The sequence below is a fragment of the Accipiter gentilis genome, chromosome Z (genome assembly GCF_929443795.1).
Source record: "Accipiter gentilis chromosome Z, bAccGen1.1, whole genome shotgun sequence".
NCBI classification, from domain to species: Eukaryota; Metazoa; Chordata; class Aves; order Accipitriformes; family Accipitridae; genus Astur; species Astur gentilis.
In genome coordinates this window covers 13,437,131-13,462,869 of record NC_064919.1, presented here as the reverse complement: position 1 = coordinate 13,462,869, position 25,739 = coordinate 13,437,131, and the positions used below count along the sequence as shown (strand labels likewise).

The 25,739-nt window shown below is 40.0% G+C and overlaps 2 protein-coding genes across 2 annotated transcripts in view; one reads left to right on the top strand and one right to left on the bottom strand.

Annotated features, from left to right (window-relative positions):
- Window positions 1-271: 271 nt before the first annotated feature.
- Window positions 272-1,723, top strand: TMEM215 (transmembrane protein 215). The gene has a single exon (XM_049794919.1). The coding sequence runs from the start codon at window positions 509-511 to the stop codon at window positions 1,220-1,222; it is 714 nt and encodes a 237-aa protein (XP_049650876.1). The 5' UTR covers window positions 272-508; the 3' UTR covers window positions 1,223-1,723.
- Window positions 1,724-12,092: 10,369 nt separating this feature from the next.
- Window positions 12,093-25,739, bottom strand: part of LOC126035799 (atrial natriuretic peptide receptor 1-like) — a 40,277-nt gene continuing 26,630 nt past the window's right edge. The window contains exons 15-24 of the mRNA XM_049794744.1: window positions 22,908-22,956; window positions 21,886-21,990; window positions 20,792-20,911; window positions 19,822-19,915; window positions 19,006-19,093; window positions 18,117-18,256; window positions 16,824-16,976; window positions 15,288-15,386; window positions 12,800-12,891; window positions 12,093-12,257 (exon numbers count right to left, since the gene is read on the bottom strand). Coding sequence (XP_049650701.1) covers window positions 12,093-12,257; window positions 12,800-12,891; window positions 15,288-15,386; window positions 16,824-16,976; window positions 18,117-18,256; window positions 19,006-19,093; window positions 19,822-19,915; window positions 20,792-20,911; window positions 21,886-21,990; window positions 22,908-22,956 — 1,105 coding nt within the window. The remainder of the gene's footprint in view (window positions 12,258-12,799; window positions 12,892-15,287; window positions 15,387-16,823; window positions 16,977-18,116; window positions 18,257-19,005; window positions 19,094-19,821; window positions 19,916-20,791; window positions 20,912-21,885; window positions 21,991-22,907; window positions 22,957-25,739) is intronic.

The window sequence follows — 25,739 nt, the reverse complement described above, 5'->3', positions numbered from 1 at the left end:
GCTTGAGCCCCGTCCCCCCCACCCCGTCCCCCGTCCCCCGTCCCCCAGCCCCGTGCCCACGGCTGCACGGCCGCGCCCACGCGTGCCCGCCGTCACGCGTGGGAGGACGCGGCGGGGCTGCCGGCGGGGGGGCCGCTCCCGCCTTAGCGGAGCGGTCGGCGGAGCGCGGCTCAGAGCGGCTCGGAGAGGGAGGAGGCAGGACGGCTCCCGCCCGCCGGCCCGGACCGGTGCCTGCCTGTCCCCGTCCCCGTCCCGTCTCCGCCCTCGTCCTCGTCCGCGTCCTCGTCCTCGTCCTCGTCCGCGTCCGCGTCCGCGTCCCCGTCCCCGTTCCCGTCCTCGTCCCGCCCTCCGGCTGCGGCTCCGCCGAGGGGAAGGCGAGCGGTGCCGGCCGTCGGGGGCCTCCGCGCTTCACCGTCCGGGAAACTTCAGCCACTTGCCGGGGAGCATCCAGCCCCTGCCCCGAGGGGCCGCCTCGGTGAAGGGAAGTGGTCCCTTGCGCGCCGGCAGGATGGTGCGGACCATGAGACCCGACGACATCAACCCCCGGACGGGTCTGGTGGTGGCTCTCGTCAGCGTCTTCCTGGTGTTCGGCTTCATGTTCACCGTGTCCGGCATCAAGGGAGAGACCCTGGGGGACATCCCGCTGCTGGCCATCGGGCCGGCCATCTGCCTGCCAGGCATCGCCGCCATTGCCCTCACCAGAAAGACCGACGGCTGCACCAAATGGCCCAAGAACAAGTGTCCATGCTGCAAGCAAGTCACGGAGCGGGACGTCACGGAGCTGCTGAGGACCCCCTCGGACCTGGAGTCTGGCAAGGGCAGCTGCGACGAGCTGGCCAGGAAAGCATACCAGGACAGGAGAGTGCTGCGGGGCGAGGACTCTGTGTCCATCTGCACCACCACCACCACCACCATGGGAGAGTGCAAGAGCCTCATCAGAAAGGTGGAGCAGGAGGAGATGCTGAGATACCTGGAGACCTGTTACCCAGAGATGCCGGGGAATGTGTTCGTGGGAGATGGCTCCACGTACAGTGCCTTGGAGAAGAAGAGCTCTTCTCCCACCAGGGACAGCATTGCTTGCCCAGACGTTGAAGACAACATGTTTGTTGCTCCTAAAGACAGTATCATTGTCTGCTCTTACAAGGAGAACAGCCCTTATGACAGATACTGTTGTTACATAAACCCTACTGGAGTCAACTCAGACCAGGAGACCATAGTGTGAAAGATGCATACTTTATATATATATGTATGTATACAAAAACTACAACTTCAACTTCTTCATAGGGGATAATATAGCTGACTGCACTGCATGGGACAATCCTGATACTATTACAATTTAACCCGGAATGTGACTGATACTCAAACCTTTTGTGCCTGAAATACTCTTTCTGTAAGTAAACAAGCATGCTTAAAGGTTAAAGAACTCAATTCTTCATTTTGGGAAAAAAGAAATTACACTTTTATTTTATTTCCTCCTTTTCATTCCCTTTTATTTTCCTGCTGCCTATTGCACCCAGTCCTGTAGACACACCGGCAGGGAGGGCAGCAGTGGCTGTCAGCTGAGATCCAGAGCTGAATCAAAACTCTTGGAGCTGTCTCCAGGAAAGAATGTGGTGGTCTATGGCTGAATGGGAGTTAGCAATAGTGTCATTTAATTTTTGGAGGGCTTGAGAAATGTCAGCATGCACTCCAATAGCTGGCTGATGTTAGGGAGTGTAGAAGTGATTTGTCTCTCTTCCTTCTTTTTCCTGGAAGGATTTTATTTTCCTCTGTTTCAAGGAATTGATGTGCTGACCCTCTGGGCTCTTCTGAAAATCTCCTAGGAGCCAGATAGGCTTAGGGGACTTTTCAAAAGCTAATCCATCATCAATAGCATGCAAGGTACAGGTTTTATCTTCATTCCCCACTGGTATCAAGTTCACTGGAATGTTTCTAATGCTTTTGGATTTTATAGGCATACTTGACAAGTAGATTACTACATGATCATGACACAGTCCTTGCAGGGACTCAGAGCAGATGTCAGTGGACTCGGGTCTTAAAAATACATTTCAGTACCTCTAAAGTCACTTAGGGAATAGACTTCTATGGGTTGTGTTCAGAGCTGGACCTGACTCTTCCGAAAATGTCATTTTCATGTGCCTTTTCTAAAATGCCAGATGTTTCTCTATGGGTGATGAATGGTTACAGTCCACTCAAGGGTCTCAAAGACATGCCTTGCTGGGGGGAGGAGGGAACAGAGGACCTGGCTGACGGATGTTTTTGTTCACAGCTTATGGATACATGGCAAGAGAAATATGAAGCGAGTAATGAGGATTAACCATTCAAAATCTAAGCCTGCAGCTTAGATACAGAAACACAAATCCCGGCTATTCTGTCCAACACTAAATTGCATGTTCCATGCTGTGTGTAAAAATCTTATCTGACCTGTACTGTGTAGGTAACAGAGATGTGGTATAATACGATGTGCATGCTAAGCAGCTGCTCTAAGGGTTGAGGTCTTAGAGTAATGGTTATTAAAACATGGAGTAATTTACTAGCGTCTCTCAAAGTCCCAGTTCCTATAACTAAACTCTCACAACTCCAAAAAGTTCCTCTGTGACGGAAGTCTTAATAACTGTTCTTACATAGCTGGTTTTTGTCAACCATGAGTTGTACCAGATGAATGTTTTGAATTACTGGGGTAGGAAAGAAGAAAAACAGCCTTTCTTTTGTAGCAACCTGAGATGTGGAGAAAGTGGCAAGGGATTTTCCACTGAAATGAGCCATTTTTCACTGCCCGTGGAACTGTTTGGAAAGTGAATGGAAACTTCATGCATCTGCTAGTTTGTTTGTTTGGAAACCTACGTCAAATCGTTACGAACAACCAGTTTCTGAAGAGGTTTCCTGAAGGAGGAAATAGAATTTTGTACAGAAGATAGTTCGGTTTCTTTCAGACCAAAAAATACTTTAACACTTTGGCCAGTCTATCAGGATGCTATTAGGATAAATAAAAAAAAAAAAAACTAGCTAATTTGAGTCACGTAAAGCCTCTTGATAGGTGGTTACAGGGAACTTTGCTGCTCTGGCATGCAGCGAAAGAACTGTGCGAGTAAATAAACTTATACTCAGTACAGCCCAAGTTTTATCCACTGAGTAAAGGAATTCCACAAACACAGACCCTCTCCCTGACATGTTCAACTCCCACTTCCACATAAAAGCACTCTGTTGTTGTCAGGCAGGTAGTGTCCTGCAGGCTTAGTCACTCCAAGACATTCTGCAACGTACAGAGTAGTTCTTTGATAGCACTGGGCAGTCTTATTTCAGGACCTCTGAAGCCAACAGCTAAAATACTGCTAATGAACATGATGAGAAATAGGGTCTTTCATCGCTTTCTGTTCCCGAAGGAAGCAGGTGAGGGACTCGGCGTGTGCCCGTGGGTGTTCAGCATCCCTGAAGATCAGACCCACCATGAGAGAACAGGCTACCAGGTAGCTGCATGCTGCCTTTGCTGGGGTTGTGAGCAATCGCTTGCCTTGCATAAGAGAGCAAAGCATCAGCCCACTGAGAACCTAGATTTGTACAGCTCTGCAAATATATATAAGAAGAGGTCAAGTTTTTCCATTTTGTGTAGGATTAGATGTTCCCTGACAAAAGTTATATGGGGTTTTACAAGGCAAGACAGCAAACTCTAGCGACAACTAGAATGGTAAATATATAACCTGAGATACAGCCATGCAGATCTGAGTCCTGCTTTATTCCATTCTTAGTGTAAAAACAAGAGAATTTTTGTATGAAAGCAAGTTTAATGGGTGTGAAAATTTCCCACAATATAGGAAGATATATAGAAAATGTATGTTTAAAATGTGATATTTACAGTCAATGCCTTTCTCCGTTCATTTAGCCGAGGTAAGATTTCATAACAAAATACAAGTTAAGCAATATTTCTAGGCTAATCCACCATAATCCACTGAAGTTTTTTATTGAACATGTGGGAATTTGAAGTTAAATAAATATATTAGTGCTGCCCCTGAAATCTCTTTCTCTGTGATTTTTCCTTTCTTTTCTGCTAGTTAAGCAGAGAATGAAATGGAAATGGATTATTTTGGACATTTTAAAAATAAGAATTTGTCCACTTAAAAATGAAAATTTTTTGTGTGGTGGTTTGGTGTTTTTTTTTAGATAAAGTGAGATTTTTCATACACTGTAGTTTTACCAGTAGAAACCTACTGCTTATTTGACCAAAAACAGCATGACAGCAGCTTCAAGCTTTTTATGCAGGTACCATGCCCAGGCCTGAGAATTACTGGGGCTTTATTTTCATTCAGCTCATGTGGTCTCTTCTGATGGTCACTAGAACTTGTAGGACCAGTGCTGATCTTGGAACAAGCAGGAATAATCACATTGCTTTTCAGAGGCAGCTTCTAGACTTGGCTCTGAATTTGATTTCAGGACGCCACAGCTTAGGATGTGATTCCAAGCCATGATCCAGAGATGAAAGCTTCTCTCCTTGCTACATTTAAAACACCTCTGGGTAAAAATGCTACTCCTGTCCTCAATGCTATCCTCCAAACAACACATGTGGTTGTAGAGCAGCTCTGTTTGTGGGTTTAGCACCTGGTCTCATTGAATTCAATTGCCACATATTGTTTGGTCCTACAGTATGGGCGGCAGGGCATATATTAGCGTTTGAAGAAAACCACTGATTTGGACATTCACAGAAGATTCCTAAGATATATAAAATTTATTTTTAGAATAGCATTTGTCATAGTGCTATGGTGGAGTTTACCTTCTTTTAAGAAAAAATACACAGATCAATCGTCACAGGACAATTTTGTGTTTCTTTGTTTAAATTCCTGTTGCCACAAATAGCAGTTTTACAGCCATACAAGCTGATCATTGCAAAGAGTTTAACAGAAAATTTGGAGTTTTAATCAGTGTGCAGTTTGTTCTCCCGGGGCACTGAACAATAGCTGGTCCTTTCTGCCTGGAATGGAAGGAGGGGGAGGTGAGTGTGCTCAGGGTGTGTGACCCTTGGGATCAGTATTGTGTTCTTGATCTGCATTCTGCAGAAATGTGGTGCTCTTCCACAGGCAGTTCCTCCACATCTGATCCAACCGCTCCACAGTCCTGGCTCCAGTTACTGTTTATTATGTTGTAATTAGCAGAGTAACAGCCACTATGACCCCCTCTCAGCATTTCTCCTGGTACATACCAGACTGCAGAATGGGCTCCTGCTCTTGACCCGGGTGGTAGAATCTGACCCTATATCAACCATTCTATGTAAGCTGTTGTGTTGAGACATCCAACTAAATTGTCAGTTCTTGCAGCACAGGCCTGGAATTTTGCATCTCTGTGTAATACCTTTCACACTAAAGGTGCTGCAGTGATGGGTTAGAGATGGGTAACTGTCAGGTCTCAAAGGCACTTCCAGCCTGACTTTTATGAGCATTTAGGGACTGATATATTTATATGCAGAGCACAATCTGCACTCAGAAACCTGAATCTCAACACATTGCCTGTAAAGCCGTACTGCTAGAGAATGCAGTTCTGACATGGGGATTTTCCGAGTCTTGAAAGGTTTCTGTGCAAGTTTCTAGTATCGATCATATTAAACATTGCAGAGGAGTTTCCTAATATGTAGACTAGAGGAGTTTTCTTGACACATTCTTACAACACAGCATGGGGCATCAGCTGCAGAGCTGCTCATGCTGAGCCCATTTCAACACTGCAGACAGTCTGAACATGCAATCCCTACTGGGACGACTGTCAGCAGATTTGTTACTTCTCTGGTACTACTGGCCCTTTTATGTCTGGTCTTCAGAAACAACACAGAGAGTAGATCTAGAATTCACTTTTAATCCTCTCCGGCAAACTTTCATCAGTGAGCATTACCTTTAATATAACAGTCCTGCCAGTGGAGGAATTCCAGACCTTGTCTTTACCAGGCAAGGAGATCCAGCTATCATTGCTTTTTAAATCACGGTCTATTTTCTGTTCAGAACAGTTGCATGGATTACCCCTGACTATCCTATTGTCAGATGCATGCAGAAATGGTTATGCTTAATGTTGTTACTTAAAAACACTGCACTATGCATAGGTGTGTTTACAGTACACATTTGTTTGCAAGAGCAGGTCACAGAAGGCATAAGCACAGTGACATATTAATTTGAGATCTGCTCAGAGGACCCCTCTGTCTTTCTGAGACCTCAGCCAAATTTTCTGCCTCAAGCCTATTGTTGCAGTTTTATATTCCTTCCATCCTTTAGGAGAAGACAATTTTTCTAAGAACTCCATTGTGGCTGTTCAAGGACAAAGGGTTCTTCCAACAAGATACACAGAGTTTAAATGTCCCAGGACTGTTTCATTGTAACCAATGTTACATCCTGACTCTGAAATCCTGGCTCTGTTACCTATTGCAACCTGAAAATTTCCAGTGCTTTGCTGAATGCAAAGCATTTCCCCAAAACATTGGTAAAACCCTTGAAACCTTGGTCAATTCTGATAGATTCAGTACTGGTACTTTTTCAACCTACAGTTTCATTACTCAGGGAGTGGAAAAGGGTTAAATACTTTGAAAATCTGGCTCCATACTTTGTTCCAGTGAGGCAAGAACAGAAAAAGAAATATCACTCATGAAAGCAAAAGGGGCCAAAAAGGGTTCACAGACAGTATTTCATTACTTTGTTGGATTAACTGTGTTATATTCTAGTTGCATAGGCAATATGTTTAGTGCATTCTTCCATATGTGCAGCTTCTTTTTGGTAGCTTACCCTGAACAGGCTCCTCAGGTAGGGACAGAGTGTTTTTCTGCCTGGAAGAAGGATGCAAGAGCTACAGAAAAAATTGGCATGTAGTAGGGATCTGATGCCAGCAACCCGGATCTCATCAAAACACTTATTTGCACAGCACTGTATTTTACTATGAAATGCAGTGAATCATTAGCAATTATGTGCACTTATGAACATAAGGATGCTACTACAGTAGCTTTGTATTTGGCATTCACTGACTAGGAAGCACCTACTCTGCTGCCATTGAAATCCAAGGCAAAATTCACAAAGTCATAATATAAAAAAATCATGTGGGGCTTCAAGGTCAAACTTATTGCTGTATGATAACTGTTAAATCTGGCACTAGAAGTTAGTTCTAAAAGGGACAAATGCACTTAAGACCTAGTGCAGTATGAAGGTGAGGTACAAATACAGAAGATGAGGTAGCTTTGTTCCCTGTCTTAACCTGAGGACCATGGTTAGTATACTATGGGACAATAAATAGCATCATGTAGACTCATACATGCTCATTGGAAGGTTTCAGTCATTAGGGGTCCCATGCAAACAAATTCTACAAAACACACTCACATTTCAAACTGGTTGGTTTATATCTCTACATTAGAAAGTGCATTTTAGCAAATTTTAAATTAGGAGGAAAGGGAATTTTCCCCTATTTTCTTTGGAGAGAACATTGGATTGCAAATGATTTTATCTTTGAATTCCAATTTAGAATGTAATAATGTACAACCCAATGTTTTACACTGACTGGTGTGAAGTATGGGAAAATTCAGACAGGAATTAGGAGGACAGAGTACTTATTAGCTGAAAAGCAGATGGTAGCCAGCTGTAGAACAATCAGAATAATCTTGCATAGCTTTGTCTTTTTTACTGGTCTGAAAGGACAGCCCCAGAAAGACACTCTTAAAAAACCAAAGACTTTTACTATTGAGGTCAATTCAGATGGAAGGGCTATTAACAACTTTTGGGGATCTGAGTGGGGTGGGAGAGAGAGATGTTCTACATTCTGGGAAACCTCATACCAATCTCTTCTTCAGACATAGATCTTCAAGAAACCCTGCATCTTCTGACTGCACAGTCAGGCTCAACACTCATACTATGCCCTTGCACTGTTTGCAAAGAACACCTGACTTTGTCCCACTTTTCCTTAAATACACTCATTTTTCTCATTTGACTAATTACCTGTAGGAGGAAGCAGATAACTTTTCTGTTTACACAAAAAGAACCATGGAACTGGAGACCCTCTGCACACTTCAATAACAAGCTAAACAAAAGATGTTTGCTACCTAATCTAGGGGATAAATACTAACTTTTTGGTGGCAAAACACAGTCTTTTTCCAATGCCAATGGTTTGAATAAAATCTGGGAAGTTTTACACCTGGAAATACATTAACCAATTTTTTTTTTTACTTGTTGGGATTTTTTAAAATATTGTGGTTATTCAATCTGTTTCTCAATGTTCAAACTGAAACAATATAGTGAAGGTTTGTTGATCTAATTAAAGACTTTCATAAGTCAGTTTTTGCGTTGTGTGATTTATTTAATGTACCTGCATGCATCCTCACCTGTATGTAGATGGAGATACAATAAACAATAAACAAAATGCACAATCTTTCCATAGAATCACATCATGAATATAGTATTAGTATCCTCTGCATTGTTTAGCATGACAATAAACAATGAATGGCCACTGAGTGAAGAACTGACATGATCTATAAAGTACATATCATCTTCAGTTCTTCAGCTCTGTTATTAGCTTTCCCATTTTCTGGTAGGGATATAATCTTCTATGAAAGGAGGAATACATCACATATTTATCTGTATAGAGTGCCATTTTAGAAAAGAATACTTGCTAGATGAGCTGACTAACTGCACATCTGGGATGTGAATCTCTGTGGATTTAAAGTACCTCACGGATGAGCACCATGCTGGTTGGTTATCATACTTCAGCTTTACCAGCTGGTAAATGCTTTTCCGCATTGCCAAGGCCATCAGGACTTTAGTCAGCAGCAACAGTGTTAGCCACAGCAAACTTCCTTGCTACATTTCCTGGACAGCAAGAGATACCAGGAGCTATAACAGGACTCTGCAGATCTGAATTTGCAGTATCAGTCACAAGTGCTGCCTCACACAAGGATATAGATTTAGAGTGGTCTAAAGGGACAGCGTTTTGGTTTGCAGGTACTATAAAGACCACCTGCCCTTGTATATGAAGTTCTGTGCACAGCAGCACTCTGTGTTCCCTGGGTGCATTCAAAAACTGATGCTTGCAGAGTTCAAGCCTGAGGCAACAAATGTCAACAGTTTTGTGTCCTTACACCGGGTATTGATTTGCACAAACCTCTCCTTATACAGTTATATTTATAGCCAGACATGTTTTACATATATAATAATATATAATTATCTCTGTATTGTATATATTCTATGGATACATTATTACATGTATGTATGCCTGTGTGGCCACAATACAGAAAAAAATTATCTCTGCAGCTATGCCATCCCCAAGAGGTAAAAGCAAAGCACATCTCACAGGCTTTATGCTGCAGCCACCTTTGCTGAATTTGCTGTGTTATACAATCTCTGACGATTGCTGCATTGTGTCTAACTTCTAGAAAAAATTTGGGTAACCAAATAGAGCTCATGTTGCTGAAACTTGCCTATTGCTTCAGTCATTGACAATGAAATAAGGCTGTAGCCATTGACATTTGTCAAAATGCCTGAGATAAATCTTAAATACTTGCCAGTTGACTGAGGACACTTCTGTTTGCATCTATAATGTTCATTACCCCATACTTCTATCTTGTGGAGGAAGAACATTCATATTATCACAGTCATCAGACAAACTGACACTAATAAGGACTACTGCTTGAAGTCTTAGGAGACATATCACAAATTCAACAGTCCTTAGACAATAATCCAGTTCTCATTCTGGAGATGGTGTGTTTGAGGAGAGGATCAAGAGATAAAAACAAAAAAGAGAGGTAGGCTGCCACTGCTGTTCTTCAAGCTGGACCTCTTTTGTGGATAGCCACCAGACTCTAAGCCTCCTGAAGTCAGCAAGAGTCTCTCTACTATCTCCAGCAGAATTTGAATACTACCCAAGGACATGTCAGTGGTGAAGGCTGCCAATCCAACAAGCTTGTTAATGGTCACTCATCACTCATTTATATTTAGAAGACTTTAAACTCAGAAGACACTCATTTTAAAGCTTTTAATTCTGAAAACGATACTAAAATAAAGCAGACCAGTTACAACTAAAGTACTGCTACAGATGAACATATAACAAAGCACATGCTTTCACATTCACATTTGATAAAAGACCCTATGATAGGCACCTTTCTAATAAAAATGTAAAAAATGCTAACTCATTAAAAGGATAATATAAAACTATATTATAAATCATGCAGCATTATAATAGAGCAGAGAGTTTCACAACATCTAAGTAGCATTTGGATAAAGGAAATGGTTGTATTAAAGGACATATCTGGCCTCTGGATAACTGAAAGATTTATTTTGTTAAGATTACAAATAAGGTAACTGTACTGTACCATGTTTAATATCAAATTTAAAAAAAATAGAGAAAAGGATCTTTTAAGTATAGAAAAAATGTGAAACCATTAAAAATTTCAATTTCTAAAAATTTGGCTGGACTCTGTTTTGGGATCTCTATGTGTATGTCCCTCGCTAAGATTCTGGTCCCATTCAAGTGACAATATTCCCACAGACTTCTGAGAGACAATGTTCTGTATTTTTTTGTGTATTTCAAATAAGACTTCCATAATTCACAAGGATTTAGCTTTCTACCTCTATTACGCATCTCTGAGAAATCTAACATTACCACTGCATTTACTTCCCACAGAAGCTGAAGAAGCACTGTAGTGTGACTCTCCTATTACTATCACACAGCAAATATTCAGCATTGAAAGTATGCTAGCTACATTGGGAATGTGGACAACTAGGCAGCTGCTTGTTTCAGCTACACAAATTTATACCAGAAAAAATGCATCTACGTGTGTGGTTTTGTATTGTACCTAGGACTGGGGACAGACTGGAAAGTAAGGGAGCAGAATAAGGAGTAAATGGTGCTATGTCCTTCCTTTTCACCTCCTTCCAGTTAGCTTTGGCCAGTCCACTTCACATTATGGTGGAACTGCTGTGACTTTTGGTATCCTTCCTTCCTCTATTTCACATGTCTAATCCTGTTAGACTGTTTGTTAAGCAGTTCAACAGGAACTGGCTAAACTCTTCAAAATATATTAGCTCTGAAAGGTAATTTATTGCCATAAATAAAACCCTAAGAAGTATAAATAGGGTTCACTGTAGATATGCTTTGTCTTTAAAGAAAATCAACACCAGCAATGCTTACAGAACCATACTTGACAACAGATAACTCCACTTGTAGTGATGGGTCTCTCTTTACAGGAAATGCTTGCTCAGGAATGACATTTTCTAAACTGTATCCTAAATTACACAGTGACTCAGAGGGCTGGCTGATTTCACAGTCAGACAGCTAGCCAGCAATAGTAGGTTCACCGCCACTTTAGTCAGAGCAATTCCATAATATAAGCTAACATTAAGAGCAGTTTTTCAGAGAAATCCCAGAGCTACTAAAGACAAGAGCAGCTGTAAGGGACTCTCTTCTGTTTAACAACAGCATGCAATGTCTTTCATTTCTTTTCCAAGATTTTCAACCTTTGTACCAAGATGGCAGGTATCACTAAGAGTTGACTCTACGGAAATACCCTGGATTTTCTTCTTAATTCTTCTTTCAGTGCTCCAGACAATGGAGATGAAATGGAAGCAGGAGCACAGATTCTCATTTCAGTTTATATCAACTATGATTGCACTGCTTCATCCTCCTCTTTCAGTGGGCCTTGCTTTTTAACACAATACACAACTCATTTTTTTCCTTTTCACAGAACAAAACCAATCACACCCACAAGGTTTATCATACCACTAAATAGCAACACTACACTGTCTCCTTCTTTCCTGTGGGAGCAGCTCACAGGCTGGAAAATCCAGGCACCTGGTTTTGAAGTGGTGGAGGCTGCTGGCAGGGCACTACCCAGCAAAACCAAATCTACAAGTAACACGGGGAGCTACCTTCTGCCCTAGTAGCTGGTGTGCCAATCTGATGTATCATTGCTGAAGGTGAGTTTTTGCTTTTTTGTATTTTTCCTGCTACTGGTGGGAGAGATACCTGTGAATAAAGTCTGAGCTAATACATCCCCAAGGCCAAAGGGGCATAGTATGTCTTTTCTTACTTTCTAATTTAGGAGGATGACCTAACAGACTGAAAGCAGGATGGATGCTGGAGTTGGTGAGTGGCTAGTAAGGAGGACTTGAGAGAGGATCACTGGGAAGGACACCTGGTATCAAACTAAATGAAGCTCTTTTGGGGTCTTGAAGAGTGGCAGAAGTGCTGGTGACTGCCTTCTGGGTGGCAGAGGCTTTCTTACCTTCAAGCCAGTATGTTACCATGTCTCCTTTCCCCTAAGGAAGAAAATGAGTCACAGGGTTAAAATACTACCCATAATTTGTTTAATAACCTTCTTATTACAACTCAAAGCTAGTTCCAAAAGGAGACTGATGTGCCTGTCAGCCATTTTACATACAGGACAACTGAGGCATAAAACTTTTCCTTAAAAGATAGCAGAAGCACTATTGATTAAAACAAAGTCCCATCCAAAACTGGGCCCAGAAGCATGTTAGTCCTCTTATGGAACTCTTATGATGATTTCTGATGTCTCTGAATGACCTTTTTTGATTTCAAGCAGTTATGACAAAGTGACATGCCACACAGTAGTTCCAAGTTTGGCTAAGCCCTTCTTCTCTGAATTATCAGGGTTGTCCCATGAGCAAGCCCATGGAATTTGTCCCGGTTTAAAATTCGAGACTGCTCTCTTCAGGGACAGGAAATAGACTAACCCAAGGACTCTGAGACATAGAGGACTGCATGGGTTAAAACTGAGGGACTCCAGAGTACTTTCACACTCTCCTCTCTGAAAAGCTGAGTTTAAATGTTGCATACACACCTTGACTTGTAAATTCCCTCGGCATACTAACACATAGCCTCCAATCTGCTCCAAGAGCTGGTATGCACTTGAACTGCACTGTATTTTAAGAGCTGGAAAGAGAGACAATTGTCATATTATCATAATAATTTAAGCATCTAATCTAAGACATAATCTAAGACAGACCCATCTGCCTCTGTGTCTCAAAGACTTCAAGACTCATTAATGAATTCCACTTCTTGTTTTTCATGTCTTTGCTTTCATTCCTCTGTTATTTGAAATGTTCACAGACAAGCTCCAGTATCCTGGCCTCTTTGTGAGAGCATCTCAGGACAAATATATGGCTGTCAACAAACACTACTCTTCACATCCTGCATCTAATATTATTTGTCTACTCTTCATACCTGCCTGGCTGGAGTTACTGACAAGCACCCTTTTCATCTTGCAAAGAAAACCATACATAGTTCTACCTCATGGTCAATAACGAGCCAGTTCTTTCTTTGCACATACAGTTCTCAGCAAAGTCTAAACATTAAAAAAACTGACATCCTTGCTCTGCCTCCAAACCTGTAAACAAAAACAGGGGGACAAAACCCTCTCTGACAGAAACAGACAATATTAGCATAATTCTACTATCTTTTTTTCTTAAACAATGTGATTTTTCCTCTGTTAAAATTTTATTTTTCTGTAAATCCTGGCTGTCTTGCCTTCTGCAAATGATGGAGGAAGGACCAAGGAGGAGGACAGATAGAATAAATTCTGAATACTCCTACTTTTACCTAAAAGGAAAATCTTGCCAAAACCTGGAAAATTACCAAAATATCCTTAGGGGTTTTTTGCCTTTATCATTCTGCAACACAGAGTAAATCATTATGCTTCTTTGGTTGAAAAAGATCCCAGATGATAGTAGGGCTGGCTAAGATTGTCCTATTGATTTTTCTTATATAAAAATTGATGGGTTTGTAGATCTGCTTTTTCTTTTTTAAATGTTTGTTATTGAAAGTCTCAAAATATTCCCTGTAGACCAGGAAATATATGTTTCAACATATCCAGATACATATCTCTGAAATAGTCTTTCCAGTAGATAAATGATATTTTAACTGGTAATCCTGCTTGGGAACAAGACACTAGCACTGAGATTCCAGCTGATAGCAATTTTAATTTATAAAACTAGTAATTAATTAACCTATTTTCAAGTGACCATCTTAGGGTTAAAGTATGTTAATGTAATTTGAGATCCTCAAATGTACTGGCTGAAAAAAGAGGGAGATAAAAGAAAGGCTTAAAAGACAAGAAGCTCTGTCTATATACTTAAGTTCATAGTGTTGATGTGCCATATAAGAAATAGACTGACATACAGAGCAAAAGATGAAATGTGAAGAATGATGAAAGCAGATTTTGAAGGCATTAGTTTTAAAGCAGTTCAGATGAGATGATAGAAGGAGCCTGAAAGGAGGAGATGGAGAAGGAAAAGAGTTATCTGGAAGACTGACAGAAGGAAAAGAAATTTATATGTGTTCCACTCAGGCTCGTATTTGCTTTGGAAAAATGTATAAAATAGTGAGAAGGAATGGATCATGGTTGATTCTCAAATCCCCAGGCTAAACCTGCAAAGCCATAATGTAAAACCACTCCTCTGCCTTTCTGCCTTGCTTTTAGTGGGCCATGATAGATGTTGAAAGCATCACTTTTTATGATGAAATTAAACTTGAAAAGACCTTGGATTTTGCCTAATTCAAATCCATTTACAAAGCATTGCAACGTGTGCCATAAAACTATTCAGCTTCATTTCATGAATGAAAGAAACAAAAACAAGCCACCAAGGTTGTTTGACCTTGAATCACTCATTCTTCTTTTTTTTTTTTTTTTCTTTTCCAGTTCTTGTTGATTGGGCTAATATATTTCAGAAGTTGAGGTTCAAATGTTCATACTGGCTAAAGACGAAGCTTGTTAACTAAACATGGAGCTCTTATGTCCTGGAAAGAAGTGACAGTGAGGATCTCTCCACTATTTAATCATTAGAGATTTCTGCCTAATCTCTTTGCTGGAGGACATATGTATAATCTGCTATACTGGTTAAAGACAGACACAGCTCCCATGGTGTCCTACCATCTCTAGTGTTCTCCATTTCAGGAAGTTATCAGTGAAACAGAGGAGTTATGAAAATATTTTTACTGTAAATTCAGCTGGGTGCCAGGAAGGAATAGAAATAGTTAATATATCCACTTACCTCTCATTTTATCTGATTCTTACCTTTTTTATTATAGAGAACCTCAAAAGCATCAATATTCCTATCTGAGACTTGGGGAATGAGGGGATCTTGTTACAAAAGTTGTAGAGAATATCACTGGCATAATTTCCCAAAGGCAGATTGGACCCAGAAATCAACACCCTTCTTACGGGACTTGCAGTCATTTGAACAGGACAGGACTCAAAACTCAGCATAGCATTTTTTTCAGAATTCATTAAGGGATGGTCAAAACCACATCTACAGTTTGTTCCTTGTTACCTTCACTGGTAGATTCCATCCTGGAAGCTGTGTTCACAGTATCTCCAAATAAACAATACCGTGGCATTTTGGTCCCAACCACTCCAGCTACAACTGCCCCTGTTAAAGAAAACAATATATTTTGTGGTTTTAAATCACATAATCAGTCATACAACCTCATGGCTGCTTCCTACCTTACCTTATATCTCATTCATTAACAAGATAAAGACTGAGTGTCAGTATGGCCTTATATGGTCTCTTAGGGCATCAGAGGAGAATGGTGGGGGAAGTGATGATGGGATGGAGGTAGTATACATGAGTTAAGGCACCTGCAGAATCATGTTGCAACACAACAACAGAATATTTTGAGGGGCAGCGAGATAAGAAAGCTGCCAATAGGAGTTGTGCACACAACGCTCAGTAATGACATGGAAAAGAAGGATGTGCTGGTTTTGGCGGGTTAGAGTTAATTTTTTCCATAGCAGCTGGTATGGGGCTATGTTTTGGATTTGTGCTGGAAACTGTTAATAATACAGGGATGTTTTTCATTGCAGAGCAGTGCTTACACAGAGTTGAGGCCTTTTCTGCTTCTGACCCCACCCCACCAGCAAGCAGGCTGAGGGTGCACAAGAAGTTGGGAGGGGACACAGCTGGGACAGTTGACCCCAACTGACCATATGGTGTCATGCTCAGCATATAAAACTGGGGGAAGAAGGAAGGGAGGGGGGATGCTCAAAGTTATGGTGTTTTTCTTCCCAAGTAACTGTTAGGCGTGATGGAGCCCTGCTTTCCTGGAGATGGCTGGACACCTGCCTGCCAATGGGAAGTGGTGAAATAATTCCTTGGTTTGCTTTGTTTGCATGCACGGCTTTTGCTTTACCTGTTAAAGTGTCTTTACCTCAACCCACAAGTTTTCTCACTTTTACCCTTTCAATTCTCTCCCCCATCCTGATGCGGGGGGAGCCAGTGGCTGTGCAGTGCTTAGTTGCTGGCTGGGATAAAACACAACACAGGAACAGGAAGTAACCTGCTCCTGCTGAAGGCAGAAAATGACTATTTTGATTCCTTCATGTCAGCCCCAGGAGAATTAAAATACAGAAGATATGATCTCTTGCTGAGACAATGTAAGCTGCTTAGTTTGCTGGTTCTGGCTGCACAGCACATGCCTAACTCTGGCTGGCTATCAAGAAGGAGTTGCAATTACGCATCAGCTTAGATCAAGGAGCTAGGAGTCTGAGATTGAAGGCTAGATCAAAAAGTCAAGAAGCAACTCATTATTTTTCAAAGAGAACAGCTGAAAAGGACAATTAACAGATACAGAATGGCAGTCCTCACTCACATCAGCAAAGGTACTGGGGCCATGTGGTGTTTCCAATGTGGTATTCTGCATTGTGTTCCAAATATTCCAGGTATCCAATAATTTATTCTGTTGGGATGACCTCTATCAGGTGTTCCATCCCATGTCAAGAAATTAACTTCACTTTTAATGGAGAGGAAATGCCTACAGAAACATTTGTTAAACCAGAGAAGGACTCTTTTGCAGCCCTCTTAACATACCTGAATGGATTCCTGCTCTTATCTGTAGGAGTGTGTTGGGCTTATGTGGGATCTTAAAAGTCTTGCAGATGTCCAGAAGGTCTAAAGCCATGCTTGCGATCTCACCGGCGTGAAGAATCCCATTCTCTTTGGGTACTCCCGACACCACCATATCTTAACACAACAATGCAACTGTGTTAACATTGTGTGGCGTTACACACAGATTTACCAAGGGATGCTGCCTAAGTTAGAAAAAAGTAAAGCCCTATTCCATCTTATCCTGTAGCACAATTTGAGCTGAGAAAGCCAGAAGCAAATGAAAGATAGGGCTACAGCTCATGTGTGTAGTTACGCTAGCTATGAAAAATGTTGGATTTCCTGCTTACTTTTCCATAAGATTTATTCCTTCCTACCCTTTCTTCCTCCCTCCCTTCACTAAGGATGCTTGAAGTGGGACAGGTAGTGGTAAAGTGGCGGTTCAATACCTTTTATCTTTGGGCAGATATTATAAAGAGAGACAATGATTCCTACTAGGCATTGTCCTATGCTTTCTGCACTGACTCTTACTATGTAGGACAAAAGACTGGTCTCTTCAGGATCCCTCAGGTGCATTTGTTCAGGAATTTTATGCTCCAGAATGTGCTCAACCACACCACAGAATAAAAAAAGATGGGTTTTCTTTTCCACATCTCTTACAGGATTTCCTCTCTGTCTCATGCAAAAAAACCTGCTAGATTCTGCTAGGTTTTTGATGGAACTTAGTTTTAATGGTAGTCAATCCTTAACAGATTCCCATGGTAGCAAATATAAAGCCATTTTCCTAAAAATCCAAAAAGAAGAGGCAGACAAGCTCCTACAGAGTATTAGGAGAGAGAAGGTTGTCATGGTCTTTGCAAAAAAGAGAGAGAGAATAAAGCTTATGGAATGGCACCTATGCTCCCATATAGAAGGTAAATTTTTAAGTTGTGTTCCTGTGAAACAGAAGTTGTCAACCGGGATTAATCTGTTGCCAAGGTTTAAAGTCAGACCTTATAGGACGTGGGAACTAAATAAACAGCAGCAGTAGTTTACTCAACTCATTTGTCCCATCCACAACATTCATCAATTGTAGAAATGATGAAAGGTATGCAGGAAAATGTTCCTAAAGTTTGCTAGGGCTCTGGTGGGACTTCTCCCCTATTTGTTTTTTTGTGGTCTTCCCAGTGGTAATAAGATTTCCAATTCTCCTTCATCTGTTCTTCCTTGCCACCAAGTCAGTACCTATCCTGGTGAAATACCCATGACCCATCATTGTCCACAGCTCGAGGAACTTACAGGCATCTCCTATTGTCTCCACCTTATAGACATCATAGTTATCTATGATTTCATCAAAAGTGGTATAAAGCTTGTTCAAGAGATCTACCACTTGGTAAGGTGTGCTGCTGCTGGACAGCTGAGTGAAGCCAACAATGTCGCTGTTAAAACACAACAAAAAGAACATACTCATCCACTGTCTGGACCATTGCAGATTGGTAAACCTAAACACACAGTAATAATTTCTCAGTGGAAATACCTCAACCCTCTCTTTTTCAGTATTTCTTTCACAAAGGATCTTACAGAACAGTTTTTTCTTCAAACATTTACTTAAACTGAAAACAGACTCCTTCCACTTAAAAGGACTGTCTGACTTAAGTCTTTTTGCTTACCAATGCAGTAAAACATTTTTTACAGCTAGATTTTAATCTGCAACAGACTAAGTACTCTTCAGGTTTGGGTTATGTACAAATGAAAAAAGGGAACTTAATATCTGTCCATTTATGACAAGTGAAGATATGCAATTTGTATGTTGCTTCATGCACACATAACAAGTCAAAGACTGTAAAGCCATGTGGATTCTAAGGATAGACAAGTTTCCTTTACACAGCTAAATGCTGGAACCTTTAGTTAGGCCTATCTTATGAAACATACATGCATATGTGTGTAACACACATAAAGGGACATGTTGCTGTGTGTTAGAGCTCCACAGTAATCTCATTTTTTATTTAAGTAATTGTAATGAAAATTGGAGAGGTGTGCAAATTTTGAAAGGCACTCATTTGCAGAGTCAAATGTTGCCACTTGGTACAATAAATGACAGTTTAGATAGAAACTCTGCACTCTACTAGGAGCCTAGAAGTTTCTTCAGTAGGAGTCAGTTCTAGTCCTATCTTTCATTTTTGTTTACCTGAAAAAGATGGTGGCACTTAAGTAACTTTGTGCTTGTGCATGTTTTCCCTGCCTGAGATCATCTGCTACTTGCTTCGGCAACATACCTATTGTAGAAAGTAGAGCCTTGTTACGCTTTTGACATGGATAAAAGCAGACAATAAGCAGAACATGTTTGTTTAAAGGTATAAAAGCAATGTTCATAAATGTGAAATATTCTGAAGGTGAAAGCAGTCTTTAGCATCAAAATCTGCTCTGCTGTAATGTGAGAATTCACAGTAAATCTCACTGATAACAAGTCCAGATTTTTCAGATGACCTATAACTTTTAGTTCAAACAGACCAGTATCCATACATTCCAAGTCAGAGTAAGGTTAGATTCTAATAGTGTGACTTGTGACATTACTAACTCTTTGCTAGTGTTTTCTTCCTGTGTTATGTTTCTGCCCTCTGTGTTATACCTGTTCCTTTATCCTTTTTTTCTTGTGGAATTCCAGAAGATACACTGCCATCAAAAGTAACCTCAGTCCGAAAGCAATTCCCCATTTTTTATAACTATACAGAAGGATTACCAAGCAAGATCAAAGTGAGAGCACTATGGATTCTGGAGTCATAGCTCTCAGAGGAGTGCACTGATTTTTAGGGGGAAAATATAAAAAGTGGCTAAATATCTTTCCAGCTTTGCAAGGAACAAGTATATTAATTCATTGTTAACTAAATGTTATCTATTAAATAATCAACTATCAAAGGGTTTCTGTTTGTAATTAGACAGCTAAAATCAAATTATTATTATTATTATTGAGAAGAATATGAAGTATTTTTGCTGTATGACTCACTATATAACAGACGATCAGTCTTCTGTTTTTCATGCATTAAATCCTGGGTTCTCTCAGAAACCAATATCTCCAGATGTTTGCTGTATTTCTCCATCTAAATAACATTGAGAATTGCATAAAATAATCTGTTTACTGAAACAGATTCATAGTTGGATAGGATTTAAGCATTTGAATGATTCTGCTTTGAAAACATTCAGATAAGTAAAGGCTCAGGTCTGAGATGATAGCTAATTTTTTCTTACAAAATTCAAAGATCAGATTTCTCTCTAAGTAAATTTATGATTCTGGATTTGAGATTGTCGCTTACACGTAAGAGGGCAGAAGCCAATTCCAGACTTTTCAAAGTCTGTGTAAATATTAGGGGTCAAATCCAATGCAGAGACCAAGCTGCAGACATGGATTAAAATATTTTACCAAAACAAAATGTATCTAAATCTCAATCTTCTGTCAAAGACTCACAATGCTGTTTCGTAGACTATCCTTCCTGCTATGCTATACTATGCTTTTTACATCCTTGCTCTGTGTGAGACAATAGGCTGTGGAGGCAGGAGTCTCTTTTCTCTGCTGATGGGCTTAAGATACTCTGCTCAAAATGCATCTGTAAGCATGCTATTTGTGGCTTGCAGGGATTCTATACCCCCAGTACTGTAAGACCACCACCAAGACACTGGAAAAGGGGAATCTAGTTTCCTGCAAGTACATAAAAACCCAAACATTTCACTGAAGAAACAAAAGTGTTCAGCCCCAAAGAAGCTGAGAAATTTAAGAAAAACTGACAGAAATTGAATGAGAAGGAAAGCTGGGTCTCAAGCAGAACTGCAGCTACAATCACCCCACCAGAGGTGAGTGAATGACTGGATTTCTTCATCAAACAAGGGGTATGGGATCAGAAAACAAACCTGAAGGATAGAGGTGAAAGTTACTGCAGGTGAGCAGATTGACTTAGAATTGATTAAAAAACTAAAATTACCAGAGTCATCATCATGTCAACAGGGCTAACTTTATTAGGATTCATCTTGTACAACATTTTCTTGACTTGTTCAAATGTAGGCCTTTGGGCTGGATTATTTTTTCTGCACCTTCTGATTAACTGCAGTGGGAAAAGAGAGTGAGAAAAGCAAACAGCCTTTTGTCATTCTAAGCACAGGCAGTGTTTCTAATTACTACTACTATTTTCTTGGTGCAAACTGTGGATGGGAAGCCCTATCTGCAGCTGGTAAAAAGTGGCAGAGCTATACTGAGTTCTCTGGAATTCTACAGATTTATGCTGAATGAAGAATGTTAGTTCATGAAAATGCTGCTCCGGGAAATCATGAATTAAATGCCTATGTTCCTTCTGCCAAACACTGCTTAAGCTCTTGTTTTGTGCTTTAGTTCAGTGTTATGCTGTTGGAGTCACATACTGTTTTCAGAGGACCTGTCTGTACACAAAATTCACAAAAGATTAAAAACTCAACTACTTAAGAACGTTAATTCCTGACTAAAATACAGTCCTGCTTATGAGAAGTTTGTTACATTTATGTTGCTACAAACCACCAAAGGTGAGTTATATAGCTCTTAAGCTGAAACAAGGATGCTGCAATCTTGTTCGGATTTAACTGAACTGGGAGGTGGTATACTTTTTTTTATTAGGCCATTTGAGGCTACTGAACACATAGACCTTTTACATGACAATCAAACCAAACTCATCCTTTGTCTGAACACATACTTCACTATTTGAAAGTCCTTTGTCAGTAAGCTAAATAGACATTACTACTATAAAATATGTATGGAAGTCATCACTTTATAATAAAATAAAAATGCACAAAAATCAATGATTGAATATTAAAAATGTCATTTATTACACTGACAATTTGAGGTGACAACTGAAACTTTCAATTTGTCAGAAAGACAGGTTTTTTATTAAGGGTATTAAAGCATTTCATTGTACCTTGTTTGAGATGTACTTTTGGACTTCTGGGTTGTTTACATTCATCAAAGGTAGTATTGCCATAAAACTTCTGTGACATGTCTTAGATTCACTTTAATAAAGAATTTTTGTACACGATGTTGTATCTTACTCACCTCTATGTAGTCTGTGGGACATGGACAAGAATTCTCAGCCGTTCCTGAAATTAATTCTGCCAAAGGCGGGCACCAAGAATATTCAGCTGAATGCGCATTGTCTTTCTAGAGAAAAAGTGATTAAACAATGTTGTGTTTTTCATACCATCCATTGAAAATATATTACTATAATCATCATTACTTTTATGATATCCTCCCTATCATGTCCAGATCAGCTTTTTTACCTGAGTACAAGCTAAAAAAAAAAAAAGAGGATATAACCTAGTCTAAACTGGGTGGCCCTGTCAAAAAGCTTTTTAATGGCTGAAAGACTTTAATCTGAGTGTTTATAAGAGGTAAAGAACTTTTGAAACAAATTAATAGCTGGCAAGGTATTGGAAAACTTTTGAGAAACCACAAGGCCTACATTGGTCTATTATCACAAATGGTCAGAAATGGAAGAACGGCAGTTTCAGGTCTTCGTTGTTAGAATTCTTGTTCAGAAAATTATTTCAAACAGAACATTGTTACATATTCAGAACATCTGGTTTCAATGTCAAGGTGCATTTTTTTGTGTTTGCCATTTAGCACTGACAAGACATGTGCAAAGAAGACATTTTCCTTATGGAGAACAGCTCATTTGCTCTTCTAGCATATTCTTACCACTGCAAGACTCCACTGAAAGGGCCCGTGCATGGCAGGAAAGGGAAGGAACAACAGGAGAAACAGGAAGATGTTATGGCATACCTTCCCCCTCCACCCTCCTGCCATTAAGCCTCACAGAGCTAATGAAAACACAATTTTGGAGCTACATTATTTTTGTCATACACTCTTCTTCAAAGTCCTGAAGGGAAGTCTGGTAGATGCATGAGGAAGCCCTGATTGCATGTTCCATTGGAACTGAACTTGCACCCACAAAATCAAAAGGAAAATGCATGCTCAAAAAATAAATCAAAGGTGCAGTTACACAGAGTTTGTTTTGTATCTTTAGCAGAAACAGAATCAAAGTTGTCATGCAAGCTTCAAAGTTAATTTTTACTTACTGGCATAGGGTCACTTCTTGTGGCAATTTCTAGTAGAATGATGGCATAACTGCAGAATAAAAGCAAACCAAAATCTTAATGAAATAACAGTTAATGGAGTCAGTGATTTTTTCTTTCCATGATTTCTTATTCTTCCCTATTTTGTGACTGAAAGCTCAGTATCCCAAAAGGAAGGATGGCAACAGCGCTGCTTTTACTACTCTGTGCTTTCAGAGATCTGTCACTGATCATTTCATAGCAGTCTCCTCTCACAGTTAGCAGTCTCAGAGATGAAGCTTTTGAGTTTGATGAGCAAAGCAATTTTCTCTGGGAGAATTGATGGAATCCAGAGGGGATATGTGCAGGGACTTACATGATACCTACCAATTAAACATATAGGGCAGGTTTGTGCTGTAATCAATGGGTGGAAGCAGGTTCATCAGCTGGAGGAGTGGCTTCTTTTCTGCATAGATCACTGTTCTGGAAAATCTCCATAAGGTCAATGATGAGACAGAGTAGATCTTTTACAGTAAGCATTTTTGCTCATTCTTTCTGAATTTTATTTTCATCATCACCATCTTCTGTAGATGAACCAAGGTCAAACACATTCATCAAGGGCGAAGCATGGAAAAAAATGGGGTAACAAGTGGGTGTTCAGTCTCTTTATTGAACTCACTAGAGATCTTTTAGAACAGTGATGTCTAAGAATCCAGCACCTCCTCCAGCCAACAATCCTGATAAGGATGCTCTTGCCTCTTTATGTATTGAAACTGTGTAATAATTAACTCCCTGAATGCATCTCTACTTGGTAACATTTATTTTAATGGGAAATACTGGTTTCCAATCTGTTGTATTGCTAATGGTTACTCTGTTCTGTAAGGCATTCTAGATGTAAAATGGGTTATATCTGTCTATCATTCAGTCCACTTGTGTACCACCACTAGCAAATAGAATAATGCATATAAAACATGCTGAACAATGTAGAAATTAATCTGATTAGATTTTTATGTTAATTTGGGGGTGATTTGATAGTATAAAGGAATGCCAATCCTGGTGAGAGAGCAAAGCCGAAACAGATTTTCAAGGAGACTAATTAGGTCACGGTAACTCCAATAAAGAAGCATTGATTTCATTCAGCTTCAGCAGCACTGCTCAAAAAAGTCCTAACATAGTGGATAGTGAAATTCACATAACTATTACAAATCAAGAGCAGCCAATCTAGGAGAAACTGTGACTGGAAACAGCCTCTTCAGCTCAACCAGGAGCTGCTTTCATGCTCCTGTTCCCATTTCCATTTTAGCTTTCCCATCTGACCAACACATTCCCTGGAGAACTTTAAAAGCAAGTGATTCATCTGTAAAAGCACACAAAATTACAAGTCCCACTCCTGCAGTTTCTACCTATTTTTTATTTGGGCCACACCTTCAGAATAGTAATGGAATTTTTGCACAGATAAAAACTGAAGATTCCAAGACTGGGACGTTGCTCCCTGGCCAGCAAGCCCACATACATATATCAGGAAGGCTTAGTAGATGCTCATATCATCAAACACAAACTGTGTTAAAATGCAGGTTATGAAGAATAGCTCGGTTAAAAAGACAACCCTTTCAATGCTACAGGGCGCATCTCTATCTTTCTTCCCTGACTGCACGTTGCTCTTCTCCCTTTTCTGATTTCGTCTTTTAACTGCTTTTTCTTTTTTATGAAGAAAGGATTAACTGCAGTATAACAAAAGAAGACCTGGATTTTTGCAGACATGGGCACTGAGAGCAAGATAGATTCAGCAAGCATTCACTGAATCTGTCAAAAGTTCATTGTACTCATCATTGGTATGAGCAAATCAGCTAATATTTTACGGGGAGTCCTCGGCAAGTAAAGGCTTCAGGAGGCCAGGTTCACTGCAAAGTCAAGTAATGGTATCTAGCCTGAACAGGGGCAAAGTGTGAACCAGACAAGCACCAAGGAAATGTTTTCTGGAATGTATTTTGGCAGTGGAGCAATCATAAACTGCAACACATAAGATAACCCTAAAATTACTGCTTAGTTGAAGCACAGTACTTTCTAAGAATAGTCCATGTTGAAAAATTAAAGACCAACACAGGACAAATGACAATAGCCAGAAATATCAACATAGTGACAAACTGCCTTTAGCTGAGCTATTTTTAAGCAAATTCTAAGGGCATGTTTAAACCTATAGATAAAAATACTACTGAGACCTCAAATTCTTGTTTATATAATCTGATAGAATGGATTATAATTAATAAAGTTGTAGCACATTATATATGCATACATTTCTTTATAGGCAAATAATGTGCATTAAACCCGTAAATCTTATGTATAAAATAATGTCTTCAGTTCATATAATTTTTAATTAATCCTAATTGAAAAAAGGGGAAGACTTAAACTACATTCTCTGTTTCTGCAACTCATTTTTCAATAAAAGCCCCATAACAGTCACTTAAGGCAGTAAGTATTTGTTGTGGCCCAGTGCAGGCCAGAGGAAAATTCAGAGCTTTTGATAAAAGGCAATAATAGCTATTCTTTGGTAAATGTTGTCAATAAACAGTGCTAATAACCATGCCACCTTCTGCTCAACTGTGTTGCACTATCAGCATTTCAGTCTCTAATTGAATTCCAGTTCTTTACACTCTGCTAGCTACCAAAGTCCCCAGGAAAAAGAAGACTTCTGCTGAGCTGGGAGTATAGCAAGCAAAAGTAAGAGAAAAGGGACACAAAACATCTTGTAATACCATTCTGCATTTTCCCTTTTCAAATGCTTTCAGCAAACTATTGGAAATAAGCAGACAGAGGAAGTATTGTTATGAAATAGAATACACCAAGAACACAGTGATT

Excerpts from the sequence above, each read along its gene's own strand:
- TMEM215 (XM_049794919.1), top strand. The coding sequence starts at position 509 with ATGGTGCGGACCATGAGACCCGACGACATCAACCCCCGGACGGGTCTG.